Source organism: Pygocentrus nattereri, chromosome 25 (assembly GCF_015220715.1).
Source record: "Pygocentrus nattereri isolate fPygNat1 chromosome 25, fPygNat1.pri, whole genome shotgun sequence".
NCBI lineage: Eukaryota > Metazoa > Chordata > Actinopteri > Characiformes > Serrasalmidae > Pygocentrus > Pygocentrus nattereri.
The window spans coordinates 24562002-24589561 of NC_051235.1; the positions used below are offsets into that span (position 1 = coordinate 24562002).

The 27560-nt window shown below is 41.3% G+C and overlaps 2 protein-coding genes across 2 annotated transcripts in view; both read left to right on the forward strand.

Annotated features, from left to right (window-relative positions):
* The window catches only part of b4galnt4b (beta-1,4-N-acetyl-galactosaminyl transferase 4b), a 182049-nt gene extending 174545 nt beyond the window's left edge, over positions 1 to 7504 (forward strand). Inside the window, exons 15-21 of the mRNA XM_037534706.1 lie at positions 253 to 1543; positions 3374 to 3726; positions 4077 to 4230; positions 5360 to 5432; positions 5547 to 5700; positions 6178 to 6304; positions 6684 to 7504. Of these exons, the coding sequence (XP_037390603.1) occupies positions 253 to 1543; positions 3374 to 3726; positions 4077 to 4230; positions 5360 to 5432; positions 5547 to 5700; positions 6178 to 6304; positions 6684 to 6798 (2267 nt within the window). The 3' untranslated portion in view covers positions 6799 to 7504. The remainder of the gene's footprint in view (positions 1 to 252; positions 1544 to 3373; positions 3727 to 4076; positions 4231 to 5359; positions 5433 to 5546; positions 5701 to 6177; positions 6305 to 6683) is intronic.
* Positions 7505 to 8262: 758 nt separating this feature from the next.
* The window catches only part of abtb2a (ankyrin repeat and BTB (POZ) domain containing 2a), a 50210-nt gene continuing 30912 nt past the window's right edge, over positions 8263 to 27560 (forward strand). The window contains exon 1 of the mRNA XM_017725139.2: positions 8263 to 9543. Within this exon, the coding sequence (XP_017580628.1) occupies positions 8697 to 9543 (847 nt within the window). The 5' untranslated portion in view covers positions 8263 to 8696. The remainder of the gene's footprint in view (positions 9544 to 27560) is intronic.

A 27560-nucleotide genomic window follows, 5' to 3' on the forward strand; every position in this document is an offset into this window, starting at 1 on the left:
TCAAGGCTTTTCTTTGAACCTTGTATAAACATATATTCACCAAATTCAGCAACTGCCCATTGGGTTCTATTACAAGTGAATATTAAGTATTTGACTATTTAGTTCTTTTCTAAGCACAGAAACACACATTTGGTAGTATGATGCAGGTTTAAATTAGTGATTAGATTGAAAATAATGTTGGACTATTTCTTTAAGTAGCTGCACTATGGCTGTAAAAGCAAAACATAGCCAGATCATTTTCTTTTATTTCAGACTTTCTGGAGGAGGAGGAGGGTGTAGATCCAGAGGAAGAGTCTGTCAACCCCAATAACCATCAGGCCAGGAGGATGAGTAACATCAGCCCATCCAATCAGCTTTCAACTTCATCACTTAGCACAGCGTCTACTAGTGCTGATCGGATAAGCCATGACTCAAAAAGTCACATTTTGGCCCGAGAAGGCCGCTATTCACAACTCAAAGGGAAACAAGCCAGGAGGAGGGTTAAAGCAGAAGGCATGGATAGAGAGGATGGCTACTATATGAGCACCCAGGCCAAAGCACAAGAGGAAGAGGAGAGAGGAATGGAAAAAGAGAGCCAGCTGAGACGCGCTGAGATCATAGGGATACAGCATGAGGCTCTGAATGAGCACAGAGAAAGTGAAGAAGTAGGAGATGACCCACAAACACATGCAGGACAGCGGTCTTTAATGTGGGTCCCCCTCAGCCCTGTGCAGCAAAGTAATAAGGTCATTCCTCTAAGGCTGAGTAAAACTTCCAAGACTTTCCAGCAGTCACCTCTTTACGCTTTGGCCAATCAGATTCTGAGTAATGCAGCACATCCTGCGCCCATTGTATTGAAGAGCAATCAGGAGAAAGAGATTAAGACAAACAAAATCTACATCACTAGGCCCCGCCCACCAAAAAGTAGACCAAGGGAGGTACCAAGGCCACCAGTAGAGGTCTTCCCAGGGGTCTTCCTGTACCAAACCGCAAGAGGCAAAAAGCTTGTAGACCTCAGTTCAAGGTGGAAATCAATGAAAAAGCATGGAGGCCTTCCTCTTTTCTGGTCTAGCTTGTCCTTGATAGATCATAAATCAACTACCCAACAAGTACCTCTGAGGCAAAACCATCAAATCGTACCCACTGATCAAGAACATCAAGACCTAGAGGTTTCTCCTTCACTTTCTTTCAAAATTAGTCACTCTGCCTCTGTGGACTCCAATGACTTGCCTCCATCCAGCCTAGACAAGACAGATGACCCAGAGATCCAACCCACAAAGGCCTCAGAGATGGCTGAAGAATCTCAGCAGAGGAGGGCAGCTGAACCAGAAGAAGGAGGTGTGTCCCAGTACAGTTATGAGGACACAGAGCCACGGCCTGGCTGGACTGAGGAGGCCATCAACTGGCAGCGGACTTTCACTGTGAACCCAGTGGATTTTGAGATGCTCAGGTCAGATTGGAACGACCTGAGGTGCAACGTGTCTGGCAACCTGCAGCTGGCTGAAAACGAGGTGGTGGATGTGCTATCGCAGTACATAGAGCGGCTAAATGAGCGCAATGGAGGGTGAGTGGGCTTGCACGCTGTCCATAGATGTCTTGATTCAATCTGAATAATCAGTAGAGGCATATATTGACCCCTTAAATGGTGAGGGCCTGTCGGCAGTAAATGAATAATCAGCCTTAATATGTATTAAGCCTGGGATTTTAAGGGGTACATGAAATTTTTTCCACGTATGGGCCACGTCATTAGACACACCTGCTTGTATATACACTTATTTTCAATTTTATCAGCTCCACTTACCATATAGGTGGTTCTTTAATGGTCATGACTCCAGGACCATCACTGAGAAGGTATTATGTGGGTGGTGGACCAGATTACATGCAGCAGTGCTGTTGCTGAGTGTTGCTGTAGTTTTTAAACACTGTTTCCACTCACTGTCCACTCTATTAGACACTCCTACCTTGTTGTTTGATGTAAAGTCAGAGACAGCAGCTCATCTGTTGCTGCACAGTTTGTGTTGATCATCCTCTAGTCCTTTATCAGTGGTCACAGGAAGCTGCCCATAAGACACTGATGGCTGGATATTTTTGGTTGTCAGTGAGTCCAGCAGTGACATTAAGGTGTGTAAAACCATGTCAGTGTCACTGCAGTATGGAGAACGATACACCACCCAAATAATATCTGCTCTCTTGTGGTCCGGTGGGGGTCATGACCATTGAAGAACAGAGTAAAAACAGGCTAACAAAATATCAGAGAAACAGACGGACTACAGTCTGTAACTGTAGAACTACAAAGTGCACCTATACAGTAAGTGGAGCTAATAAAATGGACAATGGGCGTAGAAACAAGCAAGTGTATTTAATGAAGTGTCAGGTTGGTGTACATGTATACAGTATGTTTTAATCTGCATGTTTAAATGGTATAAGCTATAATTAGCCTGATCCAGTTTAGGCTGTTTGTTAAGGCTGTTGTTTTCCAAAGTGCAGCACAGATATCTGTTAGCTGACACAACAGAACTGGCAGTTACACCAGTTATACTGTTCAGGGTTGCCAGATTGAAAACCCTTAAAACCAAATAAATTCATGAAAACACAAACCTTATACATGAAAAACAGCCTGCAGTCACTTCAACCTTAATAGTATATACTAACCAAGATCTGCCCAAATTTGGTGATGCTTGTTTCATTTGCTGCAGAGAAAAAATGCAGTGGTGCTTCACATGAGATGACAGGAAGCACATGCTAACATACACCCTCCCGGGGTAGTAGCATAGCGAGATAAAGGGACTCCTAGCTTATGGGGGGATTAAGCTACGATCAAATTGGAGGAGAAAAATTGTAACTTTATACTTTCTGCATTTGTTTTAATATCTTTCATGTGCCGTGTGTGACTACAGTATCTACAAAAATACAAATATTGAATAATATTGGTAGAAACTCAGCATTAAAGGGCTCATATTAGCTCAGATTTTTGCACTCAAAAGCAAAAATAACAAGCAGAAAATTTTATTTATTGCGCTTCTTTATTGCTTTTTATTCCAGTAACACCTTATGTGATTTTTGATGTATATAAGTGGTGCGAATGCTTGAAAGAGAGGTTGCCTCCTGCTGGGTTTGCAGCTCCGATATTGAGTTAGATCTTAATTCTAACCCCATTACTGTGGCAGTATATATTCCCTTGTTGTTTATCCAAAGCAGCTCCTCTCAGCAGGAAGCCCATACAGCATTATTATAACGAGAGGCAGTGTTGTATCTACTAACACTTCCACACATTAAAGAACCTGGGGGAGGGTGCCTATTGCAAGTTGCTGAGGCAGCAGCTTTAACAATGCTCTCTCTCTCTCTCTCTCTCTCTCTCTGTCTTTCTCTCTGTGTCTGTCTCTTCCTCTGTCAGGATCTATACCCTCCTCCGCATAGTGAATGTGGAGAAGCGAAGGGATTCGGCCCGTGGGAGCCGTTATTTGGTGGAGCTGGAGCTGATGGAGGCGGGGAAAAGAGTGGTGCGTCTGTCCGAGTACATCTACCTCCTTCTCCACCGCAGCCGTCAGGACGAGGGCTTGGGCAGCAGGGAGGTGTCTACTCCTTCTGCCCCGACTGCACCCTCTAAACCCCCTGCCCCCACTAGCAGCTCCAGTGCCCAGTCCAGGGCCTCCACACCTTGGGGAAGCCACTGGCCCAAGCCTCTGCTGTGCCAACCGGCGATGCTCCAGTGGAGGCATGATGTCATGGTACACTTTGTGGTGCCAGGTACTGTATATTGGCACTGGGCTGGTCTAGAGGCCTGTCCAAATATTTATTTTATTCCAGATCCTGACCTTCCTGAAAGTTTTTAAAGCTGTAGTTCAGATCATTCAGTTTTAGTCTTTGCTGCACATGTAGTTGATCAGCCAAGACATGTTACAAGGTTACAGGGTTGTTTTCAGGTAGCCCTGGTTCAGTGAATAAAGGCACAAGACGTGTCACTGATGTACAAAGATAAGGTTGGCTTTTTGCCAGCATAAATAAAAAACTAGAGATCTATTTACATCAACTCACATGACTAGACTTGTTTACAGAGCAGTACGCAGTGTGAGATGTCAGCTCTGTGTCTCTGGCAGTGAAGAACCAGGCTCGCTGGGTTCAGCAGTTCATCTCCGACATGGAGCTCCTGCACCGAGAGACCAAGGATGACAATTTCAGCATTATAATCGTGGACTTTGAGAGTGAAGATATGGATGTGGAACAGGCCCTGAGGGACAGCACGGTGCCCAGGTGAGCGCCTGCATCCTCAGCCCTACTTGCACAGACTTACAGGTGGCCATCAGCATGCCCACAGAGCCACGTGGGAACTCCATGCCAAACTCCATGTCGAGGCCCAATTTGTCACACTCTGAGGTTAGCACCAGCTTGCTAAGCCCAGTCAAACACAGTTCTGGGGCCATTCCTTTTAGCGAGCTCTACTTTCAGGTGGGGTTTGTATTAAAGCAGTACAACAGTAAAAATACAATTTTCAGTTTCCTCTTTTCTGCATCCAAGACATGTTTGATGTTCAAAGTTTAGCAAGCAATGGAAGCTTGTAGTTATAAAATAGCATCATATCCACAGCATGACCTCGTTAAGATGGAAAAACATCTCAAATAAATTTGCACATGCTGTTTCTAACACTGTACATTATGATATACTATTATCTTTAACAACGGACAAAAGCACGTGGGTCATTCTGCCATTGTGATGGCAGATGATGTCCCACAACTTTGCAAGTCATAAGAATGAGCTCATAAACCCTTGAAGGTTGATGTCTGTGTATGTTTTGTGGTAGAACTAAATTAACTGATCAAAAACAATGAATTCTTCTTTTTGAATTTTCATTTTTATGACTTGTAGTCATGTTGTGCATCAAAAATAGCATGCCACAGCAGTGACTTCACAAAACTCTAAAATACTGACAGCTTCATTTATCACAAGAAGATTTTATCTGTGGTCTTACTCATGTGTCAGTAGTGTCTGCAGTATTTGTAATTTCCTACATATAATGTGACTTTGAAACCAAAAAGCCTGATTATACTTTCAGATTTTACTAATTTTGCCAGTCATGTTACAATTTTACTCATGTTGTTCAATATACACCACATTGCTTTGCACTTGAATTACCTATATATATATATATATATATATATATATATATATATATATATATATATATATATATATATATAGGTATGCAATAAAATGGCTATATTTGCCCTGTAGACATGGCAACTCCTGGTTCCTACCAAATCTGAGTGATTAATTTTCTCCACAGTTGATTTCACATCAAACTATTCTAAATTACTTTGTTTACATCTTAAAGACTCTCATTTTTGTAGACATTATGAAACGCCGCTGGTCTGCATGTGTGCAGGTATGAGTATCTGAGACGAGAGGGAAACTTTGAGAGATCTTCTGGACTGCAGATGGGGGTGGACACCATAGAGGTAGGCACATGAGAAAAAATGACTATTTCTTCATTTCTAAAATGGTCATGTTTAAAAAAAAGGATTATCACAGTTATAGTAATTTATAGAATTTGTTTCCTGGTTGCTCCTCAGGACAGTCACAGTATCGTGTTCCTGTGTGACCTGCACATTCACTTCCCCATGAGCATCCTGGAGAGCATCAGGAAGCACTGTGTGGAGGGCAGGCTGGCCTTCGCTCCCATCGTCATGAGACTGGACTGCGGGAGCTCACCTCTACAGCCAAACGGTATACATGACCTCTCTTAACTTTGGGGGTCCCAGATAGTCATGAGAGTGGTCCTATATAATGCCTAAGCTTTATACAGGGAAAACACTGTGAAATTAATTTAGGTGGCTGTATGTAAGTACTGTGTAATGGCTCCACCTACAGGCCATGGTGGATAACGTCAAGTAATAATAATGTAACAATAGTTATATAGCACACTTTTAGTGAAATAATGTCAAAGTGCTTTACACAAGAAGCAAAACATTAGAAACATTATGGTTAAATGGAATGACAGCACAGTTGTATACTACAGAAAGAAGAGACCCAGTCTACTGAGCAAATTCTAGCCTTAATCTGGATTAAAAAAAAAAAAAAAAAACATTTATCAAGCTTGCATTTTTGCTGTACCTTGCTGTAAATGACCAAAAGACTTTACATTAACACACATACATATACAACAGTAATAAGAACTGTTGTATTCCATGTCTCTGATTACAGGTTACTGGGAGGTCAATGGCTTTGGCTTGTTTGGCATTTATAAGTCAGACTTTGACAAGATTGGTGGGATGAACACAGAGGAATTTAAGGACCGCTGGGGAGGAGAGGACTGGGAGTTCCTGGATAGGTAAGTAATTATTGGGCTGTAAAATCAGTTTTCAGTGGGGACATATCATATGCATTTATGCTTTTGGCACTAATCTCATGGAATTACACAGATGGATTAGCCATGCAGCTTCAGTGCAGAACTGAAGAAGCAAACTTGTATTGGCTTATTGGCAATATTTGTGATAGGGGAAAACTTTTATGCTAAAAATAATAAAAATAAAAATGAACAAATTTATAATTATTCCTTTAAATGTGGACGTAGCATTTCTAACTAGTTTGTAATGCAGAGTACACTACAGCTAACACTGTGGTGGAGAAGATATAAACATAACCCTTTGCACGTCTTCCTCTCTTTCTGTCCCTCTTTCTCTGTTATCTTCCCTCCTTTTTGCTCTCAGGGTGCTGCAGAATGGTTTGGAGGTAGAGAGACTGAGACTACGGAACTTCTATCATTATTACCACTCCAAACGGGGCATGTGGAACAGTCCAATAAAGAAACCAACACAAGGCTAGCCACCGGGGACACTGCTGCTGCTGAGCTGAGGCAGAACGTGCCCGTTAAAGCCCCTGGAGCTTTCCAGAAGCTGCCCCAAGTGTTACAAAGCACAGCTCGTGGGTCTTGCTCACTGACTCTGCTAACACAGATGAACTGGTGTGTCAAGGCTGGATCTCTATCTGTTGACTAAATTGTGACATAATGTACTTTTGGTCCCTGGAACAACTGGAGGACACAGAAAGTGCCAGACATAGCAACGTAAAGAGTTTATGAATATTATCTTTTACTATTATTATTTTTTTGCAATAGAGAGCACTCAGGTATGGTGTTGTTTCGGTATGTTGGTTGATCTGTAGTTAATATGGAGACATTTTAATTGGTGCTTTCTAACATTGATGATGACATTGAAGAAGGTTGTCCAATATACTATGGTGTTCTTGTTCTCTCTCTCTCTCTCTCTCTCTCTCTCTCTCTCTCTCTCTCTCTCGCTCGCTTTCTCTCTCTCCCTCTCAAAACTAGTTAATGATTTTATATAGGAAATGTTGTTTCTATTTCAGATAGAAAGGTGCCAAATTGCTGACCTGCACCCCTGAATCAAATTACATTTAGTATTTCCCCATTAGGAGGCTGAAAAAGAAAAGAAGAAAAAAAAAAGAAAGTGGTCACTGGTGCCATATTTAAAGGATAATTTCTGTGAAATTGTTTGTAGAGAATTTAAAGAATGTAAATCGATCTCCTTTTCTTTTATTTTCTTATTTTCAAGAATAAACGGAGGAATAACTCACTTTGTTGTGACCATTACCTCAGGGCCATACCGCATATATCCACAAGAGGGCACTCGCGTACACGGAAAGGGGAATTCCACCAATTTTTCAAAATGTCCTCATAATTAAACTCTAAAGGTATAAACAAAGTCAGTCAGAGTGATTTGATGTGAAATGCTCCATTCTAGAGAAACTAGAAGTCAGAATTGTTCACCACAATGGTGATAGGAACCAGACGTCTGAGGGGTTTGGAGAGAGATACCTCACATAAGGTATTGCATGACATTGTTAGAATGAGACATTGCTTTTTAAGGAACAGTTTGGGCAGTGGCAATATGAATGGCGTAGTAAGACAAAATAGTCCCCGAAGAAATGTTTTCAGGTTTATCACTATTTTACCATCATTGGCAATACATAAAATAACTGAGGAGACACGTGTGGGTTCACTGGTCACTTTGGACTGAGGTAATGGCTAATTTGCGTTTAGTGTTGTCGACATCACGACCCCTGGTTCCTAACACCACCTCTCTCAGTGTCTCTATAATAAACCCCATCAACACATCTCACTGAATTATGCACAAATTTTGAAAATTCGATGGAATCCCCCTTTAACTGGATTATTTTAACACAGTTAAACTGAAAGTGAATACCGTCTTCCTGACGCCTTATTCAGGAGCAAAAACCTCGACTTTTACCTTTTACTGAAGGGAACAAAATGCACATCAAGCTTATTCTTTGCTGCGCTTTCGAACGCGTGGAAAGCCTCTCGAGTCCTCTCTCACTCTGATTGGCTGAGAAGGGCGACAGGTAGCCAATAGACTTATTAACTCTTCCTTCGCCCTGGTTGGCTGAAAAAAAACGCCCGTTCTGATTGGCTCTGTCGTTGGAGCGGCATGCCAAAACTTTCCAGCCGGTCCTTCGATCTGATTGGCTGGAGAAGTCAGTCAACTGACTCGCAGGCAACAAACTTCTCAGCTGTTTCTCCTCGCTCTGCTTTCACACGCGCTCCGACACTGTCTCCTTAAAACGACCAAACAAATGGACGTGCGTTGACTGTGAAAACAGATGTTTCCTGGAGTGCAGCAGGACTTGCAGCCTTCTTCTACCTGCAGCTGAGCCTTGGTCGTCCTGTACTCGTCAGACTCGCCGAGATGGCAGCTTTAAGCAGCCTTAACGTGAAGACTCTGGAAGATCTGACTCTGGACTCAGGCTATGGAGCAGGAGACTCGTCCGGGTCCTTGAGCCTGTCCTCGTCCAAGTCCAACTCCCAGCTCGTCTCGACTCCGCACCGGGGCAACTGGTGGCAGTGCTCGGGCTCCATGGACAGCAGGCACGGCAGCTGGGACACTGTGAACACGGTTCTGCCGGAGGACCCGGAGGACATCTTCTCCAAATGCCCGCGCCTGCCGGATCTGGAGGAGTTTCCGTGGACGGAAGATGACATCGACGCCGTTCTGCGCAAGGCTGCACCGGCCGCGTCGTTCACGGCCGATTTCGTCCGCCGCTTCTCCGCGCTGTCCCGCAGGGCCCTGCTGCGCGTGGCCAGGGAGGCGCAGCGCCTGAGCGTTCTGCACTGCAGGTGCACGCGCTTCGAAGTGCAGAGCGCCGTGCGCCTGGTGAGCAGCTGGCGGCTCGCCGAGAGCTGCCTCGCGGCCACGGTGAAGGCCATCTCCCTGTACAGCATGAGCTCCGGCGAGTCTTTGCGCAGAGGGAAGTCCGCACGCTGCGGCCTCGCGCTCTCCGTGGGCCGCTTCTTCCGATGGATGGTGGACACGCGCGTCTCCGTGCGCGTGCACGAGCACGCAGCCATCTGCCTGGCCGCGGCCGTGGAGAGGCTGATGGAGGAGGTGGCCGGGAGTGCGCTGGAGGTGTGCGGCGGAGGTGCCCCCTGCTGCGTGGTGCACGTGGACGCCCTGGAGGCAGCGATCAGTAACGACGCAGAGCTGTACGGCCTCCTGCAGAGCTACGAGCACCTCATCTGCGGGAAGAATGCCAACGGTGAGAAAAAAGAAAGACGTGAAACAAGGCTAGAGTTTATCACGAGGTCCATGATGTTAGGCCTGGTTTAGTGTTGACTGGTGAGGAGCTTGGCAGTAAGTGTGAAGGAGTTTGATTTGGTGTTGACTGGTGAGGAGCTTGGCAGTAAGTGTGAAGGAGTTTGTTTTGGTGTTGACTGGTGAGGAGCTTGGCAGTAAGTGTGGAGGAGTTTGGTTTGCTGTTGACTGGTGAGGAGCTTGGCAGTAAGTGTGAAGGAGTTTGTTTTGGTGTTGACTGGTGAGGAGCTTGGCAGTAAGTGTGGAGGAGTTTGGTTTGCTGTTGACTGGTGAGGAGCTTGGCAGTAAGTGTGAAGGAGTTTGTTTTGGTGTTGACTGGTGAGGAGCTTGGCAGTAAGTGTGAAGGAGTTTGGTTTGCTGTTGACTGTTGAGGAGTTTGGTAGTAAGTGTGAAGGAGTTTGTTTTGGTGTTGACTGGTGTGGAGTTTGGCAGTAAGTGTGAAGGAGTTTGTTTTGGTGTTGACTGGTGAGGAGTTTGGTAGTAAGTATGAAGGAGTTTGGTTTGCTGTTGACTGGTGAGGAGCTTGGCAGTAAGTGTGAAGGAGTTTGTTTTGGTGTTGACTGGTGAGGAGCTTGGCAGTAAGTGTGGAGGAGTTTGGTTTGCTGTTGACTGGTGAGGAGCTTGGCAGTAAGTGTGAAGGAGTTTGTTTTGGTGTTGACTGGTGAGGAGCTTGGCAGTAAGTGTGGAGGAGTTTGGTTTGCTGTTGACTGGTGAGGAGCTTGGCAGTAAGTGTGAAGGAGTTTGTTTTGGTGTTGACTGGTGAGGAGCTTGGCAGTAAGTGTGAAGGAGTTTGGTTTGCTGTTGACTGTTGAGGAGTTTGGTAGTAAGTGTGGAGGAGTTTGTTTTGGTGTTGACTGGTGTGGAGTTTGGCAGTAAGTGTGAAGGAGTTTGTTTTGGTGTTGACTGGTGAGGAGTTTGGTAGTAAGTATGAAGGAGTTTGGTTTGCTGTTGACTGGTGAGGAGCTTGGTAGTAAGTGTGGAGGAGTTTGGTTTGGTGTTGACTGGTGAGGAGTTTGGTAGTAAGTGTGAAGGAGTTTGGTTTGCTGTTGACTGTTGAGGAGTTTGGTAGTAAGTGTGGAGGAGTTTGTTTTGGTGTTGACTGGTGTGGAGTTTGGTAGTAAGTATGAAGGAGTTTGTTTTGGTGTTGACTGGTGAGGAGCTTGGTAGTAAGTGTGGAGGAGTTTGGTTTGGTGTTCACTGGTGAGGAGTTTGGTAGTAAGTGTGGAGGAGTTTGTTTTGGTGTTGACTGGTGAGGAGCTTGGTAGTAAGTGTGGAGGAGTTTGGTTTGCTGTTGACTGGTGAGGAGCTTGGTAGTAAGTGTGGAGGAGTTTGTTTTGGTGTTGACTGGTGAGGAGTTTGGTAGTAAGTGTGGAGGAGTTTGTTTTGGTGTTGACTGGTGAGGAGTTTGGTAGTAAGTATGAAGGAGTTTGGTTTGCTGTTGACTGGTGAGGAGCTTGGTAGTAAGTGTGGAGGAGTTTGGTTTGGTGTTGACTGGTGAGGAGTTTGGTAGTAAGTGTGAAGGAGTTTGGTTTGCTGTTGACTGTTGAGGAGTTTGGTAGTAAGTGTGGAGGAGTTTGTTTTGGTGTTGACTGGTGTGGAGTTTGGTAGTAAGTATGAAGGAGTTTGTTTTGGTGTTGACTGGTGAGGAGCTTGGTAGTAAGTGTGGAGGAGTTTGGTTTGGTGTTCACTGGTGAGGAGTTTGGTAGTAAGTGTGGAGGAGTTTGTTTTGGTGTTGACTGGTGAGGAGCTTGGTAGTAAGTGTGGAGGAGTTTGGTTTGCTGTTGACTGGTGAGGAGCTTGGTAGTAAGTGTGGAGGAGTTTGTTTTGGTGTTGACTGGTGAGGAGTTTGGTAGTAAGTGTGGAGGAGTTTGTTTTGGTGTTGACTGGTGAGGAGTTTGGTAGTAAGTATGAAGGAGTTTGGTTTGCTGTTGACTGGTGAGGAGCTTGGTAGTAAGTGTGGAGGAGTTTGGTTTGGTGTTGACTGGTGAGGAGTTTGGTAGTAAGTATGAAGGAGTTTGGTTTGCTGTTGACTGGTGAGGAGTTTGGTAGTAAGTATGAAGGAGTTTGGTTTGCTGTTGACTGGTGAGGAGCTTGGTAGTAAGTGTGGAGGAGTTTGGTTTGCTGTTGACTGGTGAGGAGTTTGGTAGTAAGTATGAAGGAGTTTGGTTTGCTGTTGACTGGTGAGGAGTTTGGTAGTAAGTATGAAGGAGTTTGGTTTGCTGTTGACTGGTGAGGAGTTTGGTAGTAAGTATGAAGGAGTTTGGTTTGCTGTTGACTGGTGAGGAGCTTGGTAGTAAGTGTGGAGGAGTTTGGTTTGGTGTTGACTGGTGAGGAGTTTGGTAGTAAGTGTGGAGGAGTTTGGTTTGGTGTTGACTGGTGAGGAGCTTGGTAGTAAGTGTGGAGGAGTTTGGTTTGCTGTTGACTGGTGAGGAGCTTGGCAGTAAGTATGAAGGTGTGCTATTAAGTGTAAAGGAGTTTGTGGTTGAATGTGAAGTAGTAAAATGTTGAGTCAGAAGGAGTTTGTTGATGAGTATACTGTAAAAAATGGTTTGGCAGTTCAACCTAAAAATAATTTTATGCAGTAACAAGTAAATTAACTAGTTTTATTCAACCCAAAAAATCTTGATTGAATCCCTTTTTACAGTGTATGAGGGTCTTTGGTGTTGAGGGGTACTAAGTGTCAAGCCATGTATATTTCAGGGTGAAGGGGTTTAATGTTCAATATATGGATTGTTGGTGTTGAACAAGATATGAAACAAGGCTAGGCTTATTACAAGGTTCAGGGTCTTAACTGTGATGGTGCTTGATGTAAAGGTGCTGAATGGTGTTAAATGAAGTGTATGGTGCTGAAGGAGGAGTCTGGTGCTGAATGGTGCTGAAGGAGGAGTCTGGTGCTGAATGGTGCTGAAGGAGGAGTATGGTGCAGAATGGTGATGAAGGAGAAGTTTGCTGCTGAAGGAGGAGTGTGGTGCTGAATGGTGCTGAAGGAGGAGTCTGGTGCTGAAGGAGGAGTATGGTGCTGAATGCTACTGAAGGAGGAGTATGGTGTTGAATGAGGTGTGTGGTGCTGAATGGTGCTGAAGGAGAAGCATGGTGCTGAATGGTGCTGAAGGAGGAGTATGGTTCTGAAGGAGGAGTATGGTGCTGAAGGAGGCATATGGTGGTGAAGGAGGAGTATAGTCCTGAGTGGTGCTGAAGGAGGAATATGGTTCTGAATGGTATGGTGCTAAATGGTGTTAAAGGAGGAGTATGGTGCTGAATTCTGTCGAAGGTGGAGTATGGTTCTGAGTGACATGGTGCTGAATGGTGTTGAAGGAGGGTTATGGTTCTGAATGCCTTTGAATGAAGGATCTGGTGCTGAATTGTGCTGAAGGAAGAGTCTGGTGCTGGAGGAGGAGTATGGTGCTGAGTGGTGCTGGAGGAGGAGTATGGTGCTGAAGGAGGAGTATGGTGCAAAATGGTGCTGAAGGAGGAGTCTGGTGCTGAATGAGCAGTCTGGTGCTGAATGGTGTGATGTTGAGGGCAAAGAGGAAATTTGGCATTGACTGTGGCTTGTGCTTCCTTTGTATTGGTTTGTGATCCTGTTGTTCGTTGTCTTAGGCAGGTCTGTGGTATCAGTGAAAATAATAATGATCTCTTTTAGGTTTATATTTCCTCGAGTAAGAGCATGCTCAGACCCAGATAATTACATGTAAACACTTCTCAAAGCTACAGAACTCACCACAAACCTGTTATTATGTAGGCTGAAGACTGAAGGCAGTTGAAAGCTTGTTGGCTTGCTCCTTTTGATGTCTTAAACAATAGACTAGCTTTGTGAATACCATATGCTGACAGGTCTTTGACAAGGGCTTAAATGTCCTATGAAGCCATACTATAGAGTCTAAGTTTGTGCTTAAAATTCTGTACGTTTAGACACATTTAACATAGTGAAAATATTTAAAAGCAAAGGTATACATAACATTGGTAAAAAGGTACATTTTCTCCAGTCTCAGTAATGTATAGGACTGATCTTGTTGTTGCAGCTGAGATGTTGATCACCTTTACGGCACTGTTATTGTGCCGTTATGACTCTGTCAATTATATTGTACTTCTAGATCTATACTGTGAGTACATTAATGCATTCACTTTCTTTTCTTGATCCTTTCCCCCCTCGTTATATCCTATTTCCATTATTTCCTATATATGAAAGCTCACAGAAACTATTGAAAAAGACTATTCCACTTTGCAGTTGAAGTTTGCGTGTGTTTGTGTTCAGTAGCACACAAAAGCCTATTGTTCTTCCCTGAGCCATCCATGCCAAGCTTGCGTGGATGGCGAAGTAAGCAGATACCAACAGCGAGTTGAAAGAGGCCGGAGTGCCGAAGAATGGAAAGTCATCACGTTCTCTTCTCTCTGATCTGGTTTGAATCAGGCATTGGAACGGGCCTGTGACAGGCCGGCCCGTACAAAGCTGCTCTGCCTGGCACTGCATAAAAAGAACGACTGGAAGCATAATGGGAAATGAAAGTCTAATTTCATGAACAAGACTCTGGAGAAGGGAAATGGAAGGAATTGTTGGGGCATCCTGTTGAAATGGTGCATGGGCTAAACAGGGTACTGTGAAACAGCTGGAGCAGTTCAGCCCAGTACACAGTGCCTGTGATGGAGCATATTGCTTCCTGTTTGGAGTTATTGGATCGAATGAGAGAAGCGTCAAGTAAGTGCTCCTGTATAGTTGTTAGTGGGTGCATTTAGTGTACTTTAGAAGTCCCCTGAGGAGATGTGGCCCTGAGAAATGTCTGTTTAATCCGATGTGCGCAAGCATTCGTTCTCCGTGTGATTGAATGTGACAGGTCAGTCAAGCCAAACTGTTCCCAGATGTTCACTGCTTCGTTGCTATTTTTTCTCAGGTGAAGCTCAATAGTAGACCTTTCAGAAAGTACAGTATCAGGTGCCAAATAAAATGGTTATGAAATAAAGGCCATGTCTAAACACTTTACTGTAAAACTGTTTGGGGATGTATTGCCTGCTTCCTGAAATTTCCCAGTGTTATATGGCAACTGCATAACAAAAAAAGGACTGCAAAGCTTTTTCTTTTATAGAACAGCTACTTTTAATACCTATATTTAGCAGCAACTTCATGTGCATCAAAGTGTCTTCTTTGATATGAAAAGCGTGTTTTTGCCTAAAGTATAGTTTGAGTTTTCTTATCTAGGCTGTTGTTAAAGGCAAATCTGATGTTTTCAGAGATGTGTGGACAAGCAAATCTGACCAAAATCTAGTTTCAAATCTGACCTAAGCCACTTTTATATGTGGTCTTAAATCAGATACTTATCCATACTTACTGAGAACTCTCGATCGGAATTCATGTGTTATTTTTCCTCTGTGCATGTGAAATCATTCAGCATTACCATGGCAGCAGCACCAAACATGAAGTTAGTGCCAGAAACACTGCAAAAGCAACACATATGACCCTTAATCACCTTCATTTTGCTCTAATAATGAACAGCTGAGATTGTAAAGTAACACTAATATTTATGATTAAATAACACTGATTAAATAATATGATAGAATTCAATACATTTTCCCTGTAACCAGGCCTGTGCTGGTAACAGAGTCCACATGTTTAGGTAAATGTGGAAAAGAACTACAATAAATGTTTAAACTAGGCTGGGATGTATGCCGTTTCATCCTGTAAAGAAGCAGACATGAGAAACGGTTATACAATATAAGTTGAATCTGAGTCTTTGTCAAGGAAAATAACCTTAACAAAGCGCAGTTTAGTAAACGTGGTTGTAGTACATCGTCACCTTTAATTTGACCCCAAAGCTGTAATCAGTCTACTAAGAAAGAACCAAATTTCCAGTGTCACTCAAACTTTACTCACTGAGAGTTTGTGGCCTCTTAATCTTCTAAGATGCCAGCTCGCCTGAGGCCGTTTAAAACGACCTGCTTCGTCTGATGAACGAGAGCTGAGAAGTTTTTACTCTTGTTTTCCCAAGACTGAAGTCATTTTTCTGTCTGAAACCTGAAGCCGGGGCGTGAGTACTTCCTAATGTACATCACACCTTTAGAGGCGGCTTTTTTCTGTCTGCAGCACAGAGCACATTTAAACCGCGCAGCTCGTCAATGCTGGGCACAGTAAATATGGAATTAATCACCCAACAATTTAAAACTTTAGTTATATTTCCAGGTGAGAATACTGCTGTCTTGCTATAGTTTGTGCAACATAAATCAAAAAATGAACAGATTAATTTATTTAACTGTTAAATACATTTTTACCATTACTCGGGGGTGTTACTACAGTAACTCGGTTCTCTGGGTGCAAGCTTGCCTGTAACTAACTTTATTATGACATTAACAGGGACACTGTTGGCTGTTGGTGAGTGAAACGTTGTGAATGTGTTGAGCTGCTAGTGAGCAGTGAGGGGTAAATGGGGAGGAATGAGAACCCCCTGCTATGAAAATAATTTACACTCTCCACAAAGGAGGTGAAACGGACAGCACAACTGTTGATTTCTTGATCATGTACTAAATCATGTCAGTCACAACTGTGACTCAGTAAAAACATTTATAAAAAATGCTGGCTTGCTAGCTCACCTTTCAAAATGAAATCAAGTTGAAATGAAAATATTTCATTTCCTTCGGGATCAATAAAGTATCTATCTATCTGTCTGTCTATTTATACCAAAATATGTTCCCTCAACGATACTGAATAAAAATTTGCAAGTTTAAATTGCATTTTATGGCTCCCAGGTTAAACATCGGTATGACAAAGTACTGACATTAAAACAAAGTGTTTGGCATTATTCCCAGAGTAGGACTTTCATTACTTGAGGTTTCAGTTTTGTAGTCTTTGCAAAGAAAATGGCAAGATCTAAACTGCTATGTTTCATATGTTAAGTAAAACTGCAAACTAATAATAAAAACAAGTATTGTGAAAAACTAGGTGTCCCCAAACATTTGATGGGCATTGTATAACTGAAGGTGGTCAGATGAGCAAAATATGAAGGTCATTTATGCACCATATGTTCCTTTGATAGCTTGATTTTTCACACATTGTGTGTTCTGTCCATATTTTTACTTGCTGTTGTTGTTTTGGCTGATTAGTGGGTGGGAGAGAGGACCAACCACTGGTGATGCAGAGCAGATTGAGACGTGGTTGGCTCACCCGCTTCCTTTCAAAAGCTGCTCTTTCCCATATGCCCAACAGGCCCACATCTGGAAATCTTTACAGCCTAAATGACCTCCCCGACTCCTACAACAGAATGGCACCATTTTCTATTGTGTGAGCCATTCTGAAGGCTTGTCCATTTATTTCGTTATTTGTCTGCATCCATATGGCCTTTTTGTAGTTGATCACGCCATAAATAAATGAGGCTGTGCAGGAGTGTTGTGGGATTCTTTGCCAAAGCTCAAACTACAGTAATGTTTTTTATGTACATATCTGCTGCTGCTGAGAAATGAATAAATGTAGAAATAAGGACTACAACTGTCTGAACATGAATTTCTATAGGGTTACAAACAGGGCTCAGTTGTAGGATTATGCAAATGAATGCCATCCCCTCAGTCAAGAAAAATGACAAACTGCATTCCTTGTAAGACGACCATCCCACTTTCTATATCATTAACATGATATCATGTAAGATCTCCATCACTGTAAAGTATTTCCTTCTATATATTTAGAAGATTTACACACTACAGTAGTTCCTCAAGTCAAACAAGTTCTGATCAGGGCAGAGCATGCAGAGAGGATGATGAGGACTAACCAACTTCAGTTTTTCATTGGTTCAGCTGTGGAGCGTTTCTTACAGTGCACCCACCCGTAATCAAGGTTGTCCGATTTGCAGGTTTCCCACCAATTTTGGGATAGTTAGTCATAGGAGAAAATATATTCTTTGAACTGGAGATTTTTGTGGAATTACACTATAAAAACAGGTATGAAAAGAAGCATTAACTAGTAAAACATGTTTGAAGTTGATAAAAATCTAAATAGGGCCTTAATGTGTTAACATCATGCCGGATGTTGGTGGAGAGTTTTGTTAGTGGGAGTAAAATATTGATTGAAGAACTAATATGTTGAGTAGGACCAATAAATTGTCTAACATTCTATATAGAGAACAGCACTGAGTGTGTGTACGTGCACTCAGTAATCTGATCATAATTTGATTTCTGTAGTTATCAGATTATTTAAATGGTCGTATAAATAAACAGCATACTCTGATTACTTTGAACAGAGTAAGACATCCGATTAAGAAATCTGATAAAGAGAGCTGGATTTTAGCTCAGTAATAAGCAAGCAGCGTTGCCATGAGATGCAGAAAAACACATTTGGAGCGATGCTGAAACCAAATCCATGCTTGACGAAATGAGGGTTTAAACATTTTTCATCTTTTAGATGACGTATGTTTATAGTCTCAGATAAAAAGGCGCAGTTTATATATATATAAAAAGCCACAGCATGAAGTTTGAGATTTATGTTACATTTATGTCACATCTTCTGTGAGTTTATTGGCTGGTTGCAAAGCAGAAATCCTTTTTTCAGATTACTGCCTGACTCATGTAGACCTGAAGTTTTCCCATTGTCTGATGGCTCCAGGGCATTGGATTACTGACAATCTGATTTTCTGCAGTTATCAGATTAAGTGCATGTGAACACACTCAATGAATGTCTTGTTGCCTTGTCCTCCCTTACACTTTTCCTGAGAATGGAAGACAGGTGTGCATTCCCCCCCCCCCCAACAATTCAATGCTGATCATTTTTCAAAGCAATTATCTGCTTATCTACTATGATTGATCTCATGTATCCCTTATCTCTTCTCAAATTTAACAATATGAGATATTAGTTAAGGTTAGAAAAACTGTAGCCTGTTCATTTACACATCATTTTAAGCAAACAAACCTATATTAGATTTGCTTTCTCTAAAAAAACCGAAGTGCTATTCCTGGAGCAGCCTAGGTGCTGTTTCAGCAATTCCTGCATGGGGCTTTAAGGTCAGCCTTTGGAACTAGTTAAATTTTCATTGCATCCATATGGATTTACGTGGCATGGGAAAGTTTGAGAATTTACGGTAGCACTGCAGCCAGCGATAGGGGGAAAAACCCAGCTATATTCAACCCACCAACACTTGGCAGCATGTCAAATATGATTTTCAAAATGAGCAACTCCCTGAATTAACCAGGAGTAAAGCTTTAAAATGATGATATCACTGTAAACCACAGAAGACTTGGATCATCTGCATTATTTTTTCAGTTTTACAGTTTATACTCATTTCATTGGCTTTCATCATTAACATTAGTTGAAGTTCTAGTTGCTATGCTGCTGTATTTGATCATAGCACTTGAAGTAGCTGATTGAAGTGCACTGAACAGGAGCTGTGGGAGAGTTCCTCCACATCTAATTGTAATAGGAGCCCAATTACCATCACAACTGTGACAGAACCTCAGCGGAAATGCTAGATATGATCTCACTTCTTACAGCTCTGATAGTATCAAAGTCATGTCAACTGAAAACACGGAGTGTGAATAAGTGTTCTCTGTGGCGAGGATCCAGTCATTTTCCTCGAATTGTGGATGAAAGGAAGCCATAATCCTTGTGGATAAACATTGAGGGTCTATCAGTCTGGGCCCTGCTTGGCTGCAACGTCAAACAGGATATTAGAGGAGAGCTGGGAAAATGAGGGGTTACAGGTGGGACACGGTTCAAATCAGTGGGTCTGCTGCTCTGATTGGTTTAGTGGGAACTACAGTGGTGGGAATCTGAGTTTTAAGCCTTGCAATCACCACTGGTAATTACCCTCATAAAGTGTTCTGCCTGGGCAGCCTAGCTTCTTTGAGCTTTGCTACAAACCAGAGAAATTAGTGCATTTCCAAAGCGTGGGCAGTAAGGGACCAAATGTATGTGTACAATCTGAAATTTCCTTTGAAGATCTGTTATAATTTGAGAGTAAGGCTCCTTTAAGGCTGTGGAGGGAAGCAAAGTCCAAAACAATGTGTTTAACTTCTTGCGGTTAGCCAGATTAATGCTGATTTTAGCAGCTACACAGACTTGTATGTAGTTTTGTTCAGTTAAGCTATTGCGGTGGAATTTGAGACAATCCTGGGCAGGGCTGTACAATATGGAAAAATATATTTCAGTTGTAATGCAGCATGTTGCTATAGATACGGACATAAATAAATATACATATGAACATGTACACAATTAATAGTCGTATAAATAAAGATTGTGATTAATATTTTTTTGTTAATAGCTTTTGTGTCTACAGTAGCTTTTGTCACAATACTGAAAATAGCTTCAATATGATACTTGGTGTCGAATTTCAACATCAACCAAGTATCATATTGAAGTTATTTTCAGTAACATGACAGACAAAAAAGAGGGTTTTTAAGATAAATATAGCGAAATAAACATGAAATTCAGCTTATAGTTTACTGTTCTTGTTCAAAAGCGCAGCCTGAAACACCACATACACACTAGTGGGCAGTGAGCACACTTGCCCGGAGCAGTGGGCAGCCCTATCCACGGCGCCCGGGGAGCAGTTGGGGGTTAGGTGTCTTGCTCAAGGACACCTCAGTCATGGACTGTCGGCACTGGGGATCGAACCGGCAACCACCCGGTCACAGGGCCAGATCCCTAACCTCCAGCCCACAACTGCCCAGACAACAGACGCATTCTCTATGTCTTCACATCTCATTCTTGTGTGTAATTGTCAAAAATGAAAGTCTTAAAAGTTTGAGTTGAATCATGTGAATGCATAGGCTGTTTTTACATCTCCTGAAGGCTTCTAGGATCCATGCTCAGATCAAAGAGTGAAATTAAACATACTTAGCTTTGGTATGAGTGGTGGGTTCACAGCAAATGTGGATCTATTCCAGATACATGCAGATACATAAAGTCACACGTGAAACCCAGCTTTCAAAACTGGATCAAATCGGAAAAATCGATTCATTTTGCTTGAACAGTTCAAATGATTCATGACTTTGTTGCAGTGCTGCAGTGTTAGCAGCAAACCAATATGTTAACACGGAGCAAACATGCTAACTGTAAACTAACATGCTAACCACAATATAATGATGCAGTGTGATATGTTACAGGTTAAAGATGGGTTTGCATTATTTTGACCAAGATTATTATTATTATTATTATTATTATTATTATTATTTTGGACTGCCTTGATTAATTGAAGCTACCAAAGTACATATGTGATTGGTCAGGATGCTCACACCACTCACACCACTATTTGCATATTGGCAGCTCTAGCAATATCAGTGTTGCAGAAATCACAATAATGATGAGCAAATGATAAGTTGTGCCATAATCCTGTTGTCTTTAGCCATAGATTAATAAACTGCCAGTGTAGTGCATTATACATGCATGTAAGGATGTTCCTCTAGCCTTTCTACTCTCTGAAGCCTTGGGCAAATGCTGAGTCAGACTTAGTAGGGTCAGCAGCTGTCCTGCCCGCCGTTGACCTTCCTCACTTACCAACATGACTGCTTGCAAACCAAGAACACCTGCTTGAGGGACGTGTGATAGAGCTCAGATATAGGCTTGGCATTTATGAAGGTAGCACTTCTTTTGTTTATATATCAACTATAAAAGAACGTGTCACCTTTTCATGTAAGGTGTGGCTCCAAACGTGTACGCTGACTCAGCTGTTTAGTGGGCACCTGACTTGCGTCGCGTCTGACTGGTGTGCTTTGTGCGTCAGATCTGGAAACCTGAGTCTGATGTTATAAGTGAATGGGTTGAGATTGCATGAGTGACAAAAATGGGACATCTTTTTTTTTTTTTTAGTATACATAATTGACAAGGGAAATCAGTTTTTGGTAGTTTATTTGAAGACTGCCTACATACAGACATCAATGCAATGACAATGACTATGTTTAGAAACCACTTAGTTCAGTATTCGCAGGAGGACATAAGATGTATTGCTTTTTTAATTACTCAAGGCATATCCATGTATTATGAAGCCACTGTGTAGGTGGCCTTCAAATAAAGTGTTACCTAACACTTCGTATACTTTCTTTGTCAAGTGCAATGGACCCGCCTTTTTTCACCAAAGTGTATTTGTCTGTAGGGCAAAAATAGTTTTTTTTCTAAGATTCTGTAAAGCAACAGTTGGTAAGGACAAATGAATTTGTTAGTGGAGCAGCATGGATAGGCCAGTTAACCTCATAGTGCCACAATATTCAGTTATGTTCAGTTCAACTTTGTGTGTATATATATATATATATATATATATATAAATCATATACATGGGGTAAAGGGTACAAGTGCATATGTACTAGTGGAATAACAGACAATATATATGCAAAAAAATAGACAAATGCACAATAAACACAGTGACTGTGTACTAATTCATAGACGGTGTACAGCAAATGTACAAAATGTGTTACGTTCTCAGAGATGGATCCAGTAGATACAGTAGGTAAACAATGCTGACTGTTGTTCAGGTGTTCAATCCACATATATAAGAAGTCAGTTCACTAATGACACCCATTCAAATTTAAATGATTGTATGAATATTACTTTGCAAACATCAGAAACCTTTTCCCCACACAAAATGGGCAGTTAAAATGCAAGTTAATCATTTTTCTGAAGATATTTCTGAGGTATGTGAGATTCCTGGGATTGTAAGAAGCAGAAAATGCAATCAAAAGACTGAACTTTGAAGGTTTGGGAAAATATCCCTGTAGATTTCTTTGAAATACTGACAGCAAGTCTCCTGAAAGGAATGGAAGCTGTAATAAAGGCAGAGGGTCCACACTTTAAGTATTGAAAAAATGTAATCATATTTATTTGTAGAGGCTTCTGAGGAATTTTGTGTAAATATATTTTTCTGCCTTTTTAAAGATGAAAACCTTGTACTGAGTGGGCGTTAAAGGCGCAGTGCCTGGTATTTGCTATATTTATTTGAAGTTGCACCAAAAGACTGAATAAGGCTGTTGCCTTCAATACCTCATTGATTATAAATGTAAAACCCATACCACAGGTGCAAATGCTGCAAATCAACACCTTAGAATGTTTAGCAGAAGCAGTGAATTGCACACACAGCTCCGTTTCTGAGCACTCGCTGGGGAATAGCACTTAAATGACTTCCCCAAGATTCTAACAGCTAATAAAACCAGAACTATGTGTTAATCAGCCAACTGAGGGGAACAGTCCTGCTCTCCCACACCTCCCCTGGCTGCTGTAAAAGCCTCTGGAGGTTGAAGTGTAGCCAAACCTTATTTCTGCTTCACATATTCATGGATATCAGTCATGCTGCAAACCAAATCAGTCATGAGGCAATGGATTCTGAAAGATTAGAGCCGATTTGTGAATTTCAGAATCGTAACGGATCTGTTAAGGTGTTATTAGCGCTATTGACACTGGTGTTTGGGTGTGAACTTTGCCCAGCTGGATTTTAGTGTTGCCACATGTAGGCATGTTTGGCTGTGTTGGGTCTTCCAAATAAATGACCAAACCCAAGGATTGTGTAATTTAAGAGCTGGAAAAATACTGTACAAAAATCAGAGCCCCTTCATTTGTTTAATTTCCACCCAAAACAGCTATTGAGTACAAGTTATTCATTTTTCAGGAGGTAAAAAAACAGAAGCTTCCAAAACTGGAGTTCAGAAAATTGGTAAAAGTTATAGGAAAACGGATCTCTTGATAGCTGTGAAAGACCTGATTGACCACCAAACTGTCTCCTTCAGATAAACAGCCTTTAAAGCTTTCATCTTTGAGAGAGGAGAAAATCAAGCTGCTTCAGATCTGAAAACATTCACAGGTGCTTCTGTCCATCCTTCCATTATGAGAAGACGAATATAAGCTACTGGTGTTCTAAGACTGAACTTTAGAAAACAATTCTTGCAGATTTCTTTGGCGAACTGAAAGCTAGTGTTCTGAAAAGAAAGAAAGCTGAAATAAAGGCAAAGTGTGGACAAACTAATTACTAAACACTAATCAAAGAAGGTATTATAATCAATTGTTTAGGTTTTTCAGCTTTTTTAATGTAGTTGTAGCTTATGTGTAATTATCTGTTAAATATAACTGTTATACTTTTTAACCTTGATAGTGGAAAATGAATAACTTGTATTTAATGGTCAATTTTACTGGAAATTAAAGGGAGTTTTCTGGCTTTGACATTATTATTATTATTATTATTATTATTATTATTATTATTATTATTAATACAAAGAATAAGAACTTTTATTTGTAGCACTTTTATTTATAGCACTTGTAAAGCTTAACAGAAGTACAAGAAATTATAAACATTACTTTAAAACCATATAAGAAAATGATTCAGATCAAACTAAGACACCGCAAGATGTAGAGTTTAAATAAAGAGCTGAGAGCTGAAGAGTTAAAGAAAGACGTCTTTTAGAGGCTTCTTAAAAGAGAGCACCAAGCTTGACTGTCTAATGAAAGGTGGAATTGAGTTTCACAGTTTATAAGCAGAATAACTGCACAGAATAAACAAACCAAATTAGCATGCAGTTAAAATGATGTAGTGTGTGTGTGTGTGTGTGTGTGTGTGTGTGTGTGTGTGTGTGTGTGATGGCTTTTAAAGAAGAGGTTGTATTTTAGCAGAACTAATGTATGATATTTTCTCAAATCAAACTGCCTTTAATCAGCCACATGCATCACATTAATTACATGTCATATTATTTATTCAGTAGTATTAATATTCACTTTTAACACCCATTCCATTGCCTCTGGGTTAGTTCTGGAAGACTAATGATGGAACGCCATCTCTCTTTAACGTTGTACTTGGCGAGGCCCTGAAACTTTGATTAATAATTTAAACTGACAAGCTTAATTACATTAAACCACTCCTCGGTGACAGCCCTGTTAGCCAGAGAGCATGATGAATGGCCTTTTGACTAATTATATAATCATTAGAGGGAGATTTCGCCCTCCGCTTAACCTCGGATCAGGAAATCCACTTTTGAGCCATGGCATGCTGGGAAAAGTGGCTACAAAAATATGTTGCAGTTGAAACTCGTGTGTTTGGGGCTGAATAAAGTGAGCTGGAGGTGGTGTTGAAGCTTCAGGAGTAATGCTAAGCCGCTCCTGCTTTTTCCATCCCCTCCTCCACTGGGGCTTCATTCATGGCTTGGCTGTGGTGCTGGACGCCTCTGCCAACTGGCAGCCACAACCATGACCACACTCTGCTCCTTTGTGTTGGAACAGGAGACTGAAGGTGGTCATGATGATGAGGTCAGAAGGCTTTCAGTGGGGGTTGTGCTCTCTAATCCCAGCTTACACACTGTTATAGCTTTAACCGTATTAATAGGGCATATGCAAAAGTTTGAACACCCCAGTAAAATGTATTAATTAATTTATTTATTTTGAATGAGAAACACACACACAAAAATATGGCATTTTTCTACAGATTTTATTGGACATTTTATATTGATTTGAGAGTCTAACATACTGAAAATGAGCTGCAAAACAAAATCTGCTGTAAACTTGGAACACAGCGCATTTAAGGTTTTTTTTGGTCAAATAAAAAAAAATAACAGCAAATAAATAGTAAAATTACATTTTGAGAACATATGAGAAATTACAGCACCATTAAGAGATCAAAATATTTGAATAGTCATGAAAGTCTTCCATGTTTCAAATATAGAAATACTACTGTGGCTGGCTAAAAACTTCAGCATACTGGAGCAGAAGCTCAAGACACAGAGAGTCTCTATTGCTGACTTACAAATAGTACAAAGCACAGCTGTAGCACATAGGAAACATCAGCGATATGCACCGGTAAATGAAACTATGGAGCTAGTCTGATAAGTTGTGTAATATCCTTTCGTGACTTTATCTAGTTCAGCTAACTAACTGTGCACCAGCTCACTGGTTTCCAGCTGAAAGAAATGAGGTGAAATAAGATGTGGCTAGTAACATTAACTTCAAATCATGTGTCATCTAACATAGATTTGTTGCAAGGCTCTGGGTTTAGTACAGTACAGTAAGACGCTGAGTAGATTATTCAGATATTTTTCACATAATGCCTTACAAATCAGAACCTCAAATTTGACCCTTATGCCCATCCCTACCATTACTGCCCAAGAGCAGCTGTTCTGCATTGAATGCGCCCATGCGAAGGCATGTGCTACACAAAGCCAGCGCTCAGACCCTATAATATGCCCGGGGGTCCTGTCATGGGTCACGGTTATGGGTTTTGTTGTCTTTTAAACAGACATGCCACTCCCTCATTCTGAAATAGTGTATAAACATCTGAGTGGTCAAAGCACAGCTGAACTAATGCCAGAAAAGTGATGTCATCTGACTGTCCAGCATTAAATGCAGACTAGGAATTTGAACAGATCATATCTCTTAAGACAATGAGTTATGACAGCTGTTGAAATGTTTGCTATATTTAGATTTTTAATGTGGTCCAGAAGAAAAGAGAGAAAAATGAATAGAGAAATACAAAACCCTATAAAAGTTCAGCTTTTGACACGGTTGGCTCAAAATTGTTCTGCTGCAAGTGGAGGTGATGCATTTATAGCTAAAATGACTAAAAAGGGTGTATTGTTTGTTAAATTCACACTTCGGCCAAAAGAAGAAATGTAGCTGTTGCTTCATCTGTTGTGAACATGTTTTTGGTTTAAAGAAAAGAAAAACCCTTCTGTTTATTGCAGTAGGATAACTGTAATAACGGTCTCCAAGTCATCCTTACAGTGGATTACTCAAACCACAGAAATGACTTACTAGATAAAGAGCACAAACGGCTGAAAGTAAGGTAACTGGCTATCTAGATTTCTTACCTCAGTTTTCATTTTACATTTACGGCATTTTGCTGACGCTCTTATCCAGAGCGACTTACACTTTGAACATTCTACACAGGTAGGCCAAGGTGGTGTTAGGAGTCTTGCCCAAGGACCCTTATTGGTATAGTGTAGGGTGCTTGCCCTGGTGGGGAATTGAACCCCAGTCTACAGCGTAGAAGGCAAAGGTGTTAACCACTACACTAACCAACCACGTTTCTTCACCATCATTTCTTTTGCTAAATGTATAAAAACCTTTTTTGCACTGAAAAAGTCAGACTTGCCATTTTTCAGTTTTTGAAATCATTTGAAAAAAGCCTGTTGCCCTTTACATTCTGTGTGTCATGAAGAATGGACTAAAAGAAATGGCCCAAAACAACATGGAAAAAAAAGTCTGGTTCCATTGACTTACATGAAAAGTAAAGTAGGTTTTTCCCTTCTCCTGTAAAGTTATTTTGGAGATGCAAGGTTTTCTTCTGACAACAGCGATATGGATGTGGGTACATTATGCCTTGTTTAAAACAATATTCACACATTTTACTTCTTTTTACTGGTTATTCCTCTGCAGTTATTCTTTTTTCAGTGTCTGCCCCTAAAGATTTGACAACATCATTAGCTTACTGTTTATTTGGATGTAGAGAAAGGCAGTATGGCAAAAATGTCATACCTTGGTACATTCTCACAATATATGTCATGATATTTTGGCACACAGACACGCATAGTAATAATATCACAATTAAAAACTATCGTTAAAAACAATGATTTTTAACATTTCAAATGTGCTGCACTTAATCACATTTAAACAGTACTAATTATACTCCCTTTGTAATGAACCTTGTAGTTGGTCTGTGTTATTTAGACTATATCCACTCTAAACTCAGAGATGCATATTGTTTATCACAATAATAAAATTTATCACAATAATGATGAAATATCATATTTTCCACCTCTAGTTGGATGTCACTTTGAAAAATGGCTACAGAAATACTGGTGGTGTCATCCAGTCATGACTGCCAGCTTAGCCATATCCATATGCTAATAAAGACAAAGTAATACAAATTTTTTCACATCATTTATAAAGTTGAATTGTGGTTTCAGCCTTACTTTGTTGTATTTATTAGCCTGTGGATCAGCCACTTGGCTACCAGTCAGGCTTGCATCAGACCTGGATTCACAGTGGAGGTCTGGTGTATTTGTGCAGTGCATGCTGGGTATTGTAGT